The sequence below is a fragment of the Manacus candei genome, unplaced genomic scaffold, assembly GCF_025592945.1.
Source record: "Manacus candei isolate 608988 ecotype Guabito, Panama unplaced genomic scaffold, ASM2559294v1 h1tg000005l, whole genome shotgun sequence".
Lineage (NCBI taxonomy): Eukaryota > Metazoa > Chordata > Aves > Passeriformes > Pipridae > Manacus > Manacus candei.
In genome coordinates, this window is record NW_026138053.1 from 1,322,421 (window position 1) to 1,338,545 (window position 16,125).

The window sequence follows — 16,125 nt, forward strand, 5'->3', positions numbered from 1 at the left end:
CAGTCTTGTGTTTTTAGGTCAGTATTCAGTTGGATGGTTGAGTAGGTTATACTGCTTTGTATTTGTACCTCTGAACTCATCCTCCTCATTTGTTTGCACTGAAATAATTCCGTGGTATTTGTAAGTTTTACCACATTATTGTTAGTTGTTGAACATCTCAAGATGGAGAACATTGGAGTGCTTTAGGGGAAAATAAAAGCTCATTTGTCTATATCTTGTGTTTTAATGAGCTTCTGATCAATCACACAACCTTATAGCTTAGTCTGTGAGAGTGGTTTCCTTGTCCCAATTAGCTCACATGAACAGAAGTTGTGTAGGACTCGTCCAAAGGTAGCTGGCTTTTTGTTTATCATTCTTATTGGCACACTGCAGAAACTTATCAAATGCAGCTTGTCTGTCAAAGAACTATTTAATTTGGTTTTGTGTTTTACATGTACTTTTCAATATTGTTGTAACCAGTTTATCTTGGTATCTCCTGTCAAGCTTCTATCAGTTGAGTTCTAGAAGCACTTTGGAAACTTCTCCCATAAAAAGGGGCCCACAGTGTTTACTCTTCTCCCACACAGTCCTTGAACCAAATCTTGGCTTCCTGGGCTGTTTTTGCCTGAGTCTTGTTTGGACCTTTATGTGTTCTATGCTGTTGTAGTCATTTGGGAATGTGCAAAAGGAGCTAGGAAAGGAGAAGGTGGAGAGGGAAATGTCTTCTGTGAGCTGCTGTTTGCCTGGCTGCAACATGATTAGGTCCTGATAGTTAAATGGTTTACATGTACCTGACTGGCCAGAATTTTATTTCTGTAAGTCAAACCTATGACTTAAATAGAGCTGTAAGTAAGGCAAATGCATTTTCAAGCTCTGGAGCAGGAGATTAATGTTCTCTTTTAGGCTGTTGGTTGAGTGTTTGTATTCCAACTTCCCTGTCAGCCTCAGTGAGTTAATCCTGCACCTCTCACCTGTGCTAAACTCACTATCCAGAGATTGTGTCCTTGTGAACCCAGGAGTATGAGGTGCTGATTCCTGATGAACCCATGTGATAAAGAAGGCATTTATTTCATTTGCCTTATTTCCAGTGTTGCCACACTGGAAACTTTAAGCCACCCCATAAATTGATGCTTATGCAGTTTAGCAGTGCAGAGCAGGTTAAGTAGTCATTCAGTATTAGAGGCACAAAGTTCTTGGTTAGTGTATCAGAACATGGATTCAGCAGGTTAAGTGTGTGCCAGCCTCAGAGAATAGTGTCAGATTGAAGGTTGCTGACAATCATCTCTGTGGAACTTTGGCCATGCAAATCTGAAAGCTCCACTGAGACCCTTTTGTGAATCTGGCCCTTAATGTTCTCTCTCGGGCAGATGAGCAGCAAATTGTACATAAGGTCTGAAACAGATTCCTTCTTGACCATCTGTTTTCTTGCTTTTTCTTATTCTTGAGACGGCTTCTTGTGCTCTGCCATTGCTGCCTTTGTTCCCTTAGATCAAATGCTCTGGATAAGTTGATCATCCACACAAGTTTTTGGTGATAAGCCTAACAAAAATAGGTATAACCACTCCTTAAGACTTCTCTGGTAGATTTGCAGAGACCAGGTGCTGGCTCTTGTGCCTGAATATCTTTGATTCAAATTTAGGGCTATTTGCAAAATCGGCATTCTCAGGTGAGTCGAAAAAATGGGTCCTTACAAAGCTCCTTTTGCTCCTTTCCTTGAGAAGCCGATTCCCATTTTGGTGGTGACCCTAAGCCTGTCTTTCTGAACAGACCTCCATGGAGGAGGTCAGTGCACAGTTTATTGTTGAACCACCACCAGCGTGTCGTGTGCTTTTGTAGCTGATGGGTGGGGGAGGAATAAAGCTGGATGATTTTCACTGGAAAGGAGACAAAAATGTTTCCACTTAATTTGATTGGCCTGCCATTGCAGGCGCTGCTAATGATGTCTGCATAGGACTCGGGGGACCACTCAAACTGGTGGAGGGAATCATAAGAGGTATTCCTAGTAACTTAATCATCTCCTTTGATGCTGCAGTAGAGGTTGGTGCAGTGTCCACTGCTAGATGCTGTGTAAGAGCACTTCTGAGGTAATTAGTGCCCTGTCCTGAAGGTGAATTTTTGCCTGGGGAGGGAGTACCAGTGAACACTGAAATCCATTAGCTTTTCTCACAGGAAGTTGTGCTGGGCTTGAGAGTAACACGATCTTCAGGCATTAAAAAGGTTTAGCCTTGCTGGGGAGAGCCCACTGTGAGAAAAGATCCTCAGACTCTTCTGCCCATAAGGCAGCAGTGGTGGGCTGGCTCCTTCTCTCCGCACCCGTGGGAAGGCAGGGGCCAGTGTTCCCTCACAGTAGAGGCTTTGTCGAGTGCAGTTTGGCTCCCTCTCTAGTGCAAGCACCCTCTCACCTTGCATAGTCCCATATTAGGGAAGGGAAGAGCAACTCCCTTTGCCAGCACAGCTCCTAAGGTAAGGCAGAGACCATAGGTGAGATCCTGGCTCTTGCAGAGGGTCCCAATTCTTGCTCACCTCCATAAGCTATTTTCTCATTCATCTGCCATGGTGACTTAAACTCCCTGGCCTGATGGTTTTGTGTAATCTGAAGGAGAACATGCACTTGCAGCAGGAGCAGTGTGTAAGGTAATGTACATCTGTTAAAAGTGAGGCCTCAGAGGTGCTGGAAGCCCTCTGATGGCCTAATAATAATTATTAATGCTAATAAAAATTAGTGAACTCCTCACCTCCTGGCAGAAGGTTGGAATAATAACTATGGAGTCTTTGTTCAGTCAGAGGTAAGAATGGGTCAGCCTTGTGCCAAAGCCTCCTTCCCTGAGTTGTGTCCTCTTCGTGCATCCAGTCCTCTGCTGTCTGTATTTTTATCTTCCTGAATTACGAGAGGGAACGGCTTTTTTTCTTTTTTTTTTTCTTCCCTTCCTCTCCCATTCTCCTGCGACAGGAGCACGGGGGGGGGGGGAGAGGGATTAGTGAGCTAATTAGAAATGATCGCATCTATCAACACTAATTAACAATCCTGTGGTCTCACTCGCGTGTTCTTTTGAGCTGCTCCCCTTCGGGACAGCGCCACAATCACCCCCTGCCTTTGGGGCCGCTCTGTCGCCGCGGCGCTGATTGGAAGTGATGGCCGGGCTGTGTCGTGTCGGGCAGGGACAGCGCTGCTCCCATGTGCTTTCCCCGTTCCCGGCCCGCAGTCACCAGGGGCACCCTTGGCCTGCGTGGGCGCAACGCTGCCGCTGCCAATGACCACGGAATGAAAACGGCAGGGGGATTTGTTTTCAACACCTCTTTCTTTTTCGGTGGCTTTTTTCACTTGTGGCGCCGCGGCTTAAAGGGACGCTCCTCTGCGGAGCTAAAGGAGCCAGGAGAGGGGCTGGCTGCTGGGTCCTGTGTGGAGCTGGAGCAGGGGGAGGTTCTGTTCCCAGCTCTACACTAACATTTCAACAGCAGATCAGGTGCTTGTTCTGGCAAAACGGTCCCAGGAATTTAGCAGCAGAAGACCTAAAACAAGTTTTCTTCCTTGTGTCACTGCTACAGTGCATGAACTGGAAGATGGCAATAAAAAAAGTTAAAAATACTAATAAATTCACCAGGCAGACTGACTTAGCTGAATTGTTTGACCATGGGGAGTCCTACCAGCATAATTAAACTGCTCCTTCCCTACGTTTCCCTGGTTGAAAACATGATGAGGTGAGAGAAATTCATGTCTGCAGTCAGGATAGAGAAGGCTTTGTTCCTGTGTTTCTCTCCGGTCAGTTTGCTAGGGAATGGTCAAGTTTGCTAGGGAATGGCTGATTCCAGCCTTCTTCCTAATTTTGTGCTGGTTCTACAGAGCTAGAAAGGAGCAAGGAAAGAGCATCCTTAACTTACACGAAAGAGCCATGCTGGAGGATACAGGCATGCACCAAACCAGAACCTCAGAAGTCTCTTGTGTGCTCAAGTACAAAAGAGAAAGAGCATGGCTTAACTCTGACTACAGTAGGGGGCTGGGGAGCTGTCAGTGTGGTGTACCCAACACGAGAGAAGGTTGTGGAGCATCAGCAAATAAAATTTAGACAAACGGTGAAAGCTGTGTGTGTTAACTTGAGAGTCTCTGTTGTTCAAAGTGCCAGATATTGAAAACATTTTTGTTTTGGTCTCAAGTTGCTGTCCCTTATTCTAGGAATGTCACATTTGCAGAATCCTTTTCATCGTGTGAGGAGGGGAGGTTGAATTTTCAGGTAGTTTTCCCACATCTCTGTCTCAGCGAGAAAAAGCAATGCCCAGGGAATAATTTGAAGCTTTCTTACTGCTGAAGCGTCAGAGAGTATAGGGCATGGTGAATACTCCTAGTTCTGGATTGTGGGAAAGTATATCCTAACCCAGAGGGTCCTGTGTCCAGGGAAGCCGATGAGAAGGCCTTGTGAGAGGCCTTTCAGGTCTGTGTTGATGTGTTCAGCTGGAACTTTATAAATCACTTGGTGATGAGTGTGCTTTAAACTGATGCACTTCAGAAAACAGTTGACAGAAACTTTCCTGTACGCTGGTTCTTCTCATCCTGGCATTCCAGCAGCTTTCTCTGACTCGTTGGCTGCAGGGAGCTGTTGATCCCACAGTGTTGAGGCATGAAGGCTTTCAGAGCATGCTGCAGTGCTCACAATGTCAGTAACGATTTCTGGCTAATGCAGCTTTTTGGTGGTGTCATCTCTCATTATCACATGGGCTTTCCTTGGGCTTTTCCTTGTCTCTCATTCAGAATTTCGACCTTCCTTATTAATTAAACAGTGACTTTCCTGCAGCCAGTGATTGAGTTATTCAGTAATACCTGCCTAAAGCCATCATAATAAAAGACAGAAGTTCTTTTTAATGCAAATGATTTGGTTCCAGATGTTTTGATCACATTAAACGATGGCTCAAATTAACCAGATATTGGATTAAGCAACAGGCTACCTTGGCTGCTTTTTCTAATCATCGTGATTCCTAACATGTTTGTTTCCCAGAACGTGCCCAGTGTAGCCCCCTTTTTTAATGAAATAAAACAACAGAGAGTCAGAAGCTATGCTTGTAAGATGGTGCTCTTACTTGTTTGTGGTGTTGCGGGAAGGAATTTTTCGGGGTGTACAGGAGGCTCTGTGGTCCTGGAGGTGACTGTTACATACCTTGTCCAAGGCTTTCAGGTGCTACGTTATCCTGTAGGGAATAGATGTGTTAGTGGAAGGGCCTCAGGCTTAGAAGGCAGAATCCAAACCAGAATTCACTGGCTTGATCACTCAACTTTGAAAACAATTTCAGCCTTCCAAGAACAAGTATTTAACCATTTTAATAACTTACCTGGGGATGTGCAGCAGATGTTCCCTCTCCTAGCTGCCTCTTTGAAATCAGGGAGTACTTGTCCACATGTTACAGATTTAATCTGAAAAATGCCAAGTAACAGTCTCTGCACTGCTTATAGAGGTCAGAACAGGGAGTTGCAACAGGATTTTCTGGTGTGAAATCTTACCATTTCTGCCAAAGGTTTATTATTTGGAGCTGAGCAAATGACGAGCGGATCTACAAACTTGACATGTCTTCCTTTTTTGTTTGTTTTCTTTCCCTGGTTTCTCCATGCAGCTCGGATTGGAAAAATGAAACGGAGGAAGCAAGACGAAGGGCAGGTATGTCCCCTCTGCAGCCGACCTCTGTCAGGATCCGAGGAGGAGATGAGTAGGCATGTGGAACAATGCCTTGCAAAGGTAGAGGCGCAGCAGGATCACCAGCTGCCATTCCCTTCTCCCTACTCCCAGCTTTGTCTGCAGTTGACCTAATGTGGGGCAAAAACTAACATTGCTGAGCTTGCAGGCAGTGCTAACTGTCTTTCTAAGATTTGTTGTCACTTCTCTTTGTCTTGGAAGATGGATTCTTCTGGATTTTTCTGCTGTGTGGCATTAATAACTTTTTTTACTTTATGCACCCTTCTGCTGTGACAGAAGTCTAAGTTATAGATTGTAAAGGTGGTGCTATTGAAGTTTATGTAACCTTTTGTAGGACCTCAAGCTTCCTACGTAGCACAGCAAGAAGAGTTCTTTCTGATCTGTGCCTTTGAAAACATTAGAATAAGTTTTTGTTGCGTTCTTTTGTAACAGGCTGGAATTTGTAAATGTTGCATGACCATCTTACTCCAAGAAGTGCATTTAAACTAAACCATTCTCTTGCTGTTTATCCTAAAGACAGCAAGGAAGAAGGACAAACAAGCCCTATGGGAGGGAGGCAGTTGTGTCATAGGGCTTTCTGTTTGTGTTTCTCAGGAAAAGCCCTCAGTAGAAATGATAACAAATTCATTCTTGCTGCCCTGAGAGGTGCATATTGTAAAGAGAGGTGTCTTTAATCAGTATGTCCCAAAAATATGCTATAGGAGAACATTCCTGCTGGGGGTCAAAGGAATCTATGGTTTACATGAGAGGAATTGTACATCCAAGACAGGGGAGTACGTTTTGAAATGAACACCAGCATTGTTATTGGAACCAGAGCTTAAATTTCCATGTGTAAAAATTATGAACCTTGCAACTTGTTTTGATCTTAAGCTTGTCAACTTCTTCCAGCACCTATTTACTTCTAGATTTAGGTCACTGGGAACGGGGGCGGGAGTAGATGCTGCTGTCCTCTCCATACTTAGCTGTCCCGGGAACGGCCCAGCTTTCCTTCTCCATCCCACCATGAGCTGTTTAACCCCGAAGAACTATTTTGTACATCTCAACACTCTGCCCCTGCTTTACCCTGTGCAGAGAGAAGGCTCATGCATGACTGAGGATGACTCTGTGGACATCGAGAACGAGAACGGGAACCGCTTTGAAGAGTACGAGTGGTGCGGGCAGAAGAGGATACGGGCCACTACCCTCCTGGAGGGAGGATTCCGAGGTGCGCCGCTGCTTTGGGGGCGCTTGTAAACCTTTCTGCTGTGGAAGTTCATCGTGACCTGTCTTTAAAGGGAGGGATGTGGGGGTTTGCCTCTCAGAAAGGGAGGAAAGATCAGCCTTTGCCAGAATGTAAAGTGTTTTCTGTCTCTCTTGAATGAGGAGAGTCAGAATTTGTGCAAATCCTGAACAAAAGCGTGGCGTTTATTTCTTCCTCAAGAAATGTGTCTGAGGAGGGAATGAGTAGGAATGGCTAGATCATTTGGGGAAAATAGCTTTTTGTATCTTACACGTAGTAAGAAATACATGGAAATATGTGAAGAGAGGGAAATAGAAATGAAATTGTAAAAATTCCCAGCCTGGAGTGACGAAAGCTGGTGTATCAGCCTCTGGTGATGTATTGGAGGTGACAGCTAAGTCGCTGTAGCACCTGCATAAAATATTAAAGGGCCAGTTGTGCATTTATCACTCCATCCCTTTTAAGGTTGATAAATGAGAATCCAGGAACCTGCTCTGCACCTCCAGCACTACAAGCCCTTAGGGCACTCAGACAAACACATTTTATTTTTCCTTCTTCTTTTACTCCTTCCCCGGTGACGGGGAAATCAGTTACCGTAGGGGGAGTGAGTTATGGCAAAATTTGACCTCTCGTGAGCTTTATTGGTGAATGTAATTTTATCTAGAAACCTGGCCCCTTTCTTACACTAAGCCCTTTGGCCTCAAAGAGGAGGATTTACTAAACTGTTCGTTGGCATGAACCTCAGGCACTCAGAAGAGTCTCTCACAAGCAATCCACGTAGTGCATGCCTAATGAGAGGGGGAATGCTGGCTCCCTTCGTTCAATAAAGAGGATGGGATGTGATCTCTTCCTATATCAGCTTGGATTTTAATTTAAAATATCTCAAGGGGAAAAGCTGCTGCATAAGGGAGTTGGACTTAAAAGCCAGCCATGTGCTCAGATACAACCAGACACTCCTGATCTGCTCTTGCCTTCCTCTGAAATTAAATTGTATCTGGGTTGTAGCAGAGCAGATGATTAGGAGCACAGGCTTGAAGGAGCAGCTTCTTTGGGTTTTAAAGGACACCCCCAGGGAAGCTCACACTGTTGCATCCTGTGTCTGTAAGCTAACTTTTTCATGACTCCATGGGGTGTTGTGTCTGTACATGATTCCAGGTAGAGGCCTGATGAGATCATGCAAGGTCTTGGACTCTTGTTTATGTAGCAGAGACACTACAGTCCATCGCAGGAAAGCTTGGGATGTCTGTGTGCCTTTATTGTTTTCACTGCTAGTCCAGATTAGAAAAGGCTACTTAGTTCATTTCATCCATTTTTTGTGCATGAGTAGTTTCTTCCTTCACCCTCACCATACCACCTGAATTTGAGGAGAGCATGATCTTCCTCTTCCTTTGGTGTGGACATCGTGCTGTCTTCACCTTAATGTTCCCACTTGTTTTTGAGTTAACTCACTGAAATGTGACCTGAACCTTCCATATTGCTTCAGTCATATGGAGACCCTCTTTCATATGAGGCTTCAGATGGACAAAATGTGTGTAATTGATGTGGTTAGGCTGTGTAAATGTAAAGTACTTGCTCTTTGCTGCATTTTCTTCATTATTTTAAGGAATTTTCAAATTCGTGACTTTGTGTTCTGTAGATCACCTGCTTTCCTCCACCAGAAGTTAGACAGGTTCCAGCATCAGCCAGTGCTGTAACCTCTGCCAGATGGCTACACATACATGGACAGATAGTTCTGTAGTTCATACTTAGAAATGGCCTTGTTTTCATCCAGAAGTATGGGATCTGTCTCTTCTTTCCTTTTTGAGACCTTCATGACACCTTCAGGAGTTACATGAGCAGACCCAGGAAAAGACTGAAAGACCAGGAGAAAAGTAGAGCACAACTACATGCAGTTCTAAAACCCTCCATAATTACCCTGGTGGGAAGGCTTTTGGGTTTGACTGCTTCCGTTTGTGGTGCTGGATAAAAGGTGTCTGTAGATCAGCTCACAAGCACAGGAACATCCCTGTAGCATTTACAGTGAGGAACATCCTCCCTGTGCAGCTTTTTGTGGCAGAGCCACTGCTGAGGAAGGGGCAGAAGCTCCACCTGAGCTGCTGGCAGGTCCTTAGCACCTGGCCTTCCTCCTCTGGAGCACACCTCTGCTGGCAGCTGAATTCAGCAGCTGCCATGCTTCTCTAGAGAAGTGTCCTCTTCCCTAAACAGGGGAACCTTTTTGCCACCAACTTTCTACCTAATATTTTGGGATAACCAGGTAGTGTATGCAGGATACCTACCTACTCTGCACAAAAAGTTGCTGTAAAATTTGGAAGGCCAAAGCAGAGCTGGAGTGATCCCTCATAGGTGGCTGATTGCATTTATTTTTAGTCAAATCACACTTTTCATGCTGTCTTTTGTGGCTCTCATTTTGTCTCTGACTGCTGGCATTCAGAGGTCTCCATCACTCAGGCCTGCTGTGTGCACTCTCAGGTAATCTTAAGGTGACTGCCTTTCTTCTTTCTCTGCCAGTGTTGGCTCTTGCCTTATTTTAGGGACAGAATTCTTAATTTACAGCCCTGAAGCCCAGCACAACGTTTTTTAGATGCTTTCTAATGCTTAAAACTGCTTTGTCTGGAGTTGGCAAGGCCCTCGTTAACCCCCATCACCCGAGGCTTTGCATTTGGCTCTGTTCCCTTTGCTGAGAAGTTGCAGCGATGTGGAAATCAAAGGTCTTTTATAATGCCAGACAGCCCTTGCCAGGCTACAGGGATGTCACCAGTGTCTAAAGAGATGACATGGGGAAATACATAAAACCAGAGGGGAAAATAGATGGCCATGTGTCTCATTAATTTCAGTTTTAATGGTGTGTTGCTCTGAGGAGATGTCACAGCTGGGCAAAGGGGGTGCAGGACTTAACACAGGTCCTGGCTTCTTCTTTTTATCGTTTTTGGTTAATGGACAAAGTCACTCTCAACATGAGGAATACACTCTGCCAATTTTATGAAAGGGCATGACAGATTCCCAGGTGGAGTAAGGTTGAGAGATCTTGGGGTTTTTCTTCTTAAAAACAGAAAGGTCAGGGAAATGAACAGCCCTGTTCAGATTTTCTGGAAGATGGTCTCATACTTAAGAGCAATCACAGGCTAAAACTCTCACTTATATGGTTCCTAGGGTGACACTTTCCTGCTTCCAAAGCACTTGCAGGGAAAACTTGTTCCTCTAACCTGAGGGGCTGTCTTAGAAGACAAAGAATTCTGGCTTCTGTGTTGGTGTTACAACTGCAAACCCCCAGTGAGGTCTAGTGCAGCAGAGCCAAAGCACACCTCCTTGGCTGCCACAGCTTGGCATACCTCGGGCAGCAGGTGGAAAGAACAGGCAGTGGCACCAAGGAGGAATATGACATAATTGAGAGGTGCAGGGATCAGTATGTTGTCTCTGAAATTGTTGAGTTTAGTGAAGGCTTTCTCTCAGGAAATATTTGGTACTTCTAACATTCCTCCTGGCTTCTTAAAGCATCTTTTGCTATCACTTAATTTGCTTACCAAAACTGGAAGAATGCAGGGTGTAAATGAAGATTGGCAGCTTTATAGGGTTTGGAACCACTTTGTTTCAGCAGAAGTCCTGCTTGAAGTAGGGGGTTTGTAGGAGAGTTCTTGTTTCTGTTTGGGGTGGGTGCAGAAGAATACCAGCATGAAGTACCAAGCTCTGTTTAAATTAAGCTTGTACTTCAAAGTGAAAAACTAAACAGATACAGTAATCAAATATCTCCCTGTCTCAGTACAATGTCACAAGACTAAAATTTCTCTTGAAATACCTGAACATTCAGTAACTCTCTCTCCCAACATCTCTGAATCATCCCTCTCCAAAACTCATTGTTGCAGGGGATTATATCATGCCATCTCTAATGAGTTTCTCTGTTTAGGATGCCAGCAAGGCTTCGCAAGTGAAAGCATCAAGTGGCTTCCTCTCTGATGGATTTTTTTTTTTTCTAATGCTCAACATATTTGTAGCAATTCTTCTGTTCCTTTCCAGAATGGATGCACGTTACCCTCAGTGTTTACACTGTAAGGTTATCCCTTTAAAGAATTCCTGAGGGAAGTTCAAAAGGGTTTTTTTTTCTTTGAAAGATTCAGTGTCTCTTTTTGTGTGTATGTCTCTTACTTGAAAGAAGGGAAGGGAGGGGGGGAAGTGGAAAAAAAGTGCTTTATCTGAAAAGAATCACATCAGCTTCACACTGATAGAAGCTGCTGTCATCTCTTAAACGGCTTAGCACAGTCAAAAGGCAAGAGGACTTAAAACAGTGTCTTACACAGGGATCGATGGGTGGAACACATAACTCGTAACTGCAAAAAAAAAGCAGCACGGGGGGAGAGATAACGGTAATGATTGCATTGAGGGAAGCTTGAGGGAGGCTTGTTCTTTGTAACACAGCTTCAAAGGTGTCTGGACTGGTGCCTAAGCAAACTGTCCTGTGAAGTCGCTGCCTCTGTAGGTCTAGGGAAGGCGGGGGGGATGCCTGCACCCTTCTGTTTCTTAACAGATGGGACAAAGATTAGTAAATGCCAGGTTAGCAGCTCCCTTCTGCTGCCTCGGATTTGAGGAGAGGATTTTGTCGCTGGGTCTCTCGCCGTCCGTTCCGGGAAGGCAGCTTGTCCAGGAGAGGGGAAGGAGGCGAGGGGCGGCTGGGGAGCTGAGGTGGGGGGTGGGATGTCAGTTTATCGATCGCACCTCAGTCAGGAGAGCTGCGGGCGCAGTGCTCTGAGCACGAGCGGCAGCGTGCTTAATGTGATTGAAAGGCAGTTAAAATGGCGGTGACCTTTTCAGGGGGAATTAGATTGCCTGCCAAGAGTGGTTAGAGGGAGTGATAACGCCAGCTTGAGGAAGCTGTCCAGTCTGCTTCAAAGGGAGAGAGACAGGGAAAGCAAGCTGGCAGCAAGTACCATTTAAAGCACGAACCGCGCGGTCTGATAGAACAGAGATTGCTGTCCTCTTTAGATATGAAAGAATTGAAGAATTCTAGCTAAGTTCTCTCCACCTGCCCCATCCTCCTCTTCTCCCCTCCAGCTCCCCACCAAAAAGCCGCCTTCTGGGTGCAGTAGCAAGCTAGTCACTGCTGCTCTTCTGGGTTTCTTTCCCTTCAGCAGATCAGTTGCATCAAAAATAACACAGAAGAAAGAAAGACTTTGAAAATGTTAAAATGGCAAGCAGGGCATTTTCAGGGAAGGATACCGTCTGAGAAAGATCAACATGACAAGGATCTGTCTGATAGATTGTGATACTCTTGAAGAAGGAGAAACACACAGGGATTACTTAACTCTGAAGTTTCTCTTTATTTCTCTGATATTTCTCTTTATTTCTCCATGCTGCCCTCCTCCCAAGCTAGCAAGGGGCTTGTATCTTTTTGGTAATGTCTTACCAAGGGAAAAGAACAGCACAACTTAGCATAGAGAGACTTGGTAAAGCCTTATAAGCTGTAATGAACTACAGTTATCCTTGGGTGCCCATTTGCACCTGGATCTCATGTCATGTACAATTAAGGCAGGTGCCTGGAAAGTGGGACTGTATTAAAATGTCTAAAAGTTTCCAGCAAACAGTTGCAGTCCCACTGTTGGCTTTCTATAGCCAGAGAATCAAGATGTGCTTCATCAGCAAGTGGTGTAGGCCAGCCTTCATCCACTGTGGGTTAGTTGTCCAAGAAAGAGCTTAGGGGCAATGGCTGTATGCTCCTCCAGTTTTTTCTCCTTCTAAATCCATGCAGCATTAGAAGCATGCTCTCAAGTGTGAAGTCCTGGCATCAGATTCTAAGTAGATACTTTTCAGTTCAGCAGCAGGTGTTTGTGAACACAGTGACTTCTTGTGTCAGGTAACTGGCTGGCAGAAAGCTCTATACAGAGCAGGAAAACTCAGTTGCGCTTCTCTGTGCAATTTCATGAACACAGAACTCTAACACAAAACTCCTAAAATCTGTGTTTGACGTGTATGTGGAAACTGAACCATGGAGAAGCGTTTTCTCTAATGTTGTGATGATAGTAGCAAAGCTGGCAACAGATGTGAAAAGTCTTGTTCTAGAATCTCAGCTAGTAGCCAGCTGTGCCCTCTTTTTTCAGATAAAATATAATAAGACATGCAGGAAAGCTTCAGGAGGCAAGGAGACTTTCCTTTTTTCTATACCAGGAGGTTTAGGCTACATTTAAGGTTATACCAGTAAGAGGGTATAAACTGATCTACTCAAATGCAGCAAAAGCATTTGAGCTGTACAGTAAAAGTGTGACTTCTCCTAAGAGACTCTGTGGGAAATGGAAGATGTCACTGGCATATTTAGGCTTTTTGGAAGAGTAGTCTAGTAACTAGAATCATCTTCCCTATTTCTGTGTACTTGAACCAGAATTCATTCATTTTACCCTGGCAGGCTAAAGCAAACTTCAACTTGGATGCCAGAGCAGTCTGTGGTAAGAGTATAGGGAATCTTTGCTGTAACGAAATTCTTAATCTCCTCCCACTTAGCGAGAGCTCAGTTCAGTGCCTTTCTCTGCCACATTTCCAGTGTCAGCATCCCTCTCTGAGGTGAACGCATCTATACATCTGAGCATCCTTCCCAGCCTCTCCAACCTGGTATTTTAGCCTTCCTATATTTAGGTTTTTACTTTCCACTGGTCACTTCTACCTGCTGTAAGCTTCCAAGTGGGCAAGATGTATAAATTTCGTGTTTCTCAAGTGCTTACTCTATGCCTTATACTCCCTTTAGAGGGCTGCTGAGTCCCAGAGCACTAGTATGCCTTACCTCGGCCCTTGTGTAAAACGATGGTAATCCCTCTGTTGCTGAAGGACAGTACTTTGGACTGGTGTGACAGAGTAGCCCAACTGCTCCTTAATGTTTATACCTCTCTCCTTTGAGAGAAAGTACTTGTCCATTAGGTAATACTTGACATAAAAATGCTAACAAGTGGTTTGCTTAGTGTTAGATACAATAATTGGACGGGCTGTACCCGATTCTTTATCCATAGTTTGTGTCCGCGTATAAAATTTGAAGGATTCTGTGGCTAATAAATGTCTCTTGGGTATTGTCCTGTATATTAATACTAGAAGTTGACTCTAGTGAGCAGGAAAAACAGATTAGAATAGTATGTGATTTAAAACAGAAAAAAAATCCTACCTTACATACACAAGCCAGCATCACCCACCATGTAATTGGTGCTCAGTGTCATGTGTGTTTAAAGTTTATATAATGCTTCAAGGAACAGCGTTTTCTTCACTGTGGAACACAAAGTAATTAGTGGGACCTGGCAAAGTAAAAATCATTTTAACTGGAAAAAAAGAAATAGGCACGTACAGCTGTTAAAATTTCTCGTTGATTTATATTTTTGTTAACTTAAATGCTTGCAAAAATGTAAGAATCTAATTTTTATGCTCAAACTGCCAGAATGCGTTAGCTGAAAGGAGCACAATCAACTAAACCTTGCTGATTGATTTATGTAACACCAACAGCCGCTCTAACCAGGGAAAGATCTTCTATGGGAAGAAGGAGAATTCTCTCCATTTCACAGTATTACGTATCGTATTTGGGGGATGAGCAGGGATGTCTGTCACCCACTTCCTAGACGAAGAAGGTTAAAAAGAAAAACTAAATGTAGCTGTAACACCATGAAAATTGGCAGAGGGAGTAAGGGAGCAGCTAGAGCACCTGAAAGTACTCAATTTTTTGAAATAAACTGGGTTTCAAGTTGACGGCATCTCTTTAAACTTCAGTTTTACTAGATCTCGGACAGCAGTTGCTCTGCAATCCAGTTTTCTAGTGGTCTATCTGCTGTGGTTTTGAAAATCCCAGGCTTTTAGACAGTAATCTGATAATTTTTTAATTTCTTTTCCCAAGTGCCTGCATTTTTGCTAGAACTGCAACCTGCTTCTTGGACGCTCAGGTCAGACTTCAGCCTTAAGCACACAATAGTTGATTGACGCGATTTTAATAGCATTTTAGAATACAGTTGTTAAGTCAGGGGCAGTGAGATGTTTCTGAGGCAGAAAGGGAGCACAGGTCTCAGTGGCTCTGAGCAGCTCCTGTCTCCGCGCGTCGTCTCTTACACGCGGCGGTGAAACGCATTATCGAGTAGTGCCCGGAAAGTGGCTAACTGCGTTTGACACACGCCAACTCCCTGCCTCCACACTGGATAATTGCATTGTCAACTGTTCAGCAAAGTGGCAGGTGACACTGCAGCCGGATTGATTGTCCTACTATGGAGGCTCCCAAGACTGTCAGCCACCCAATCGATAGAGTTTACACAAGACACTGTGACTGCATCTGTAACTAATTTCAGTTTGAACCTCGCAAGATGCGGCTGTCCCTGTTTCCTGGCCTCTCTTCTTTGCTTGCATCTTCTCCCTGGACGAGGAAGTTGTTTTTCCACTGAAAGCCTGGTTTTATTTCTTGTTTTGGAGCTGGAAGTGAAGAAATCAATGGTGTGTTTTGTGGTTTCAGAGTTGAGGGCATTACAGCACATGGCTAACTAGCAGCTCCAGTTTTGCAATCAATAGGCTGATCAATTGATTAAATTAGCACTGATTTTTCTTTCTTCTTTCCAACCTAGAAAAGAATTAGTTTGGGGGGAAGAGCACATGTGTTTGGCCTGTGAAATTTAGCCCTTGGTTTCTCCAGTCCTTGGTTGCCTTTCCCCCATGAATACAATCTCTGTGCTCATCATTATTTAAAGCAAACTGCATCGAGCCCCGCCACTGGCAGCGGCCCGATGTAAGCCAGGGTGTCACTTTCAGCTGTTCACCAGCCCTGCTGCTTCATGCTCGGCTGCCTTAGAAAAGTCATCCTCCAAGCTCTGCTGTGCTGTTTTATTATTGGCAAAGCTGCGACATTCCTGTGATCCCTGTCAGTGGTGCTTATTGATCCAGTGATGTGAATCTGCTTAGTGATTCAAGATTACTTTAATTCTCCCTCTTCCTTTTTTGTTTGTTTCCACCCTCTCCCCAGGGGAACAAAAGCTTTCAGATCCACCTTTCCCTGACTGTGGAAAACGAGCTGTAGCTGCAGAGACCATGGCTGTTGCTGCTGCTTTTGTACTTCGGCTCCAGGTTTTGAAGAGCAGCCTGTGAGATAAACCTGGGGCTGTTCTCACCTTAGTGCATCAGGCCAGCATGAGGCTCTAGGAGACAGCCATAAGTGGCCACACCAGATCAGACCTTTGCTCTGAGTGCTGTTCTCTGTCTGCAGCCATGATCTGTACCTGATGGGTTACAAGAGCCATAAAAGACATCACTGGAATA

At 44.5% G+C, this 16,125-nt stretch overlaps 1 protein-coding gene across 11 annotated transcripts in view; it reads left to right on the forward strand.

Annotated features, from left to right (window-relative positions):
* The window catches only part of RNF220 (ring finger protein 220), a 214,259-nt gene that overhangs the window by 159,221 nt on the left and 38,913 nt on the right, over positions 1 to 16,125 (forward strand). For 8 of the 11 annotated variants that reach the window (XM_051807719.1, XM_051807728.1, XM_051807738.1 and 5 more), the window contains 2 exons: positions 5,578 to 5,699; positions 6,729 to 6,861. In XM_051807719.1, coding sequence (XP_051663679.1) covers positions 5,578 to 5,699; positions 6,729 to 6,861 — 255 coding nt within the window. The remainder of the gene's footprint in view (positions 1 to 5,577; positions 5,700 to 6,728; positions 6,862 to 16,125) is intronic. The other 3 variants (XM_051807756.1, XM_051807763.1, XM_051807774.1) reach the window with 1 other exon arrangement.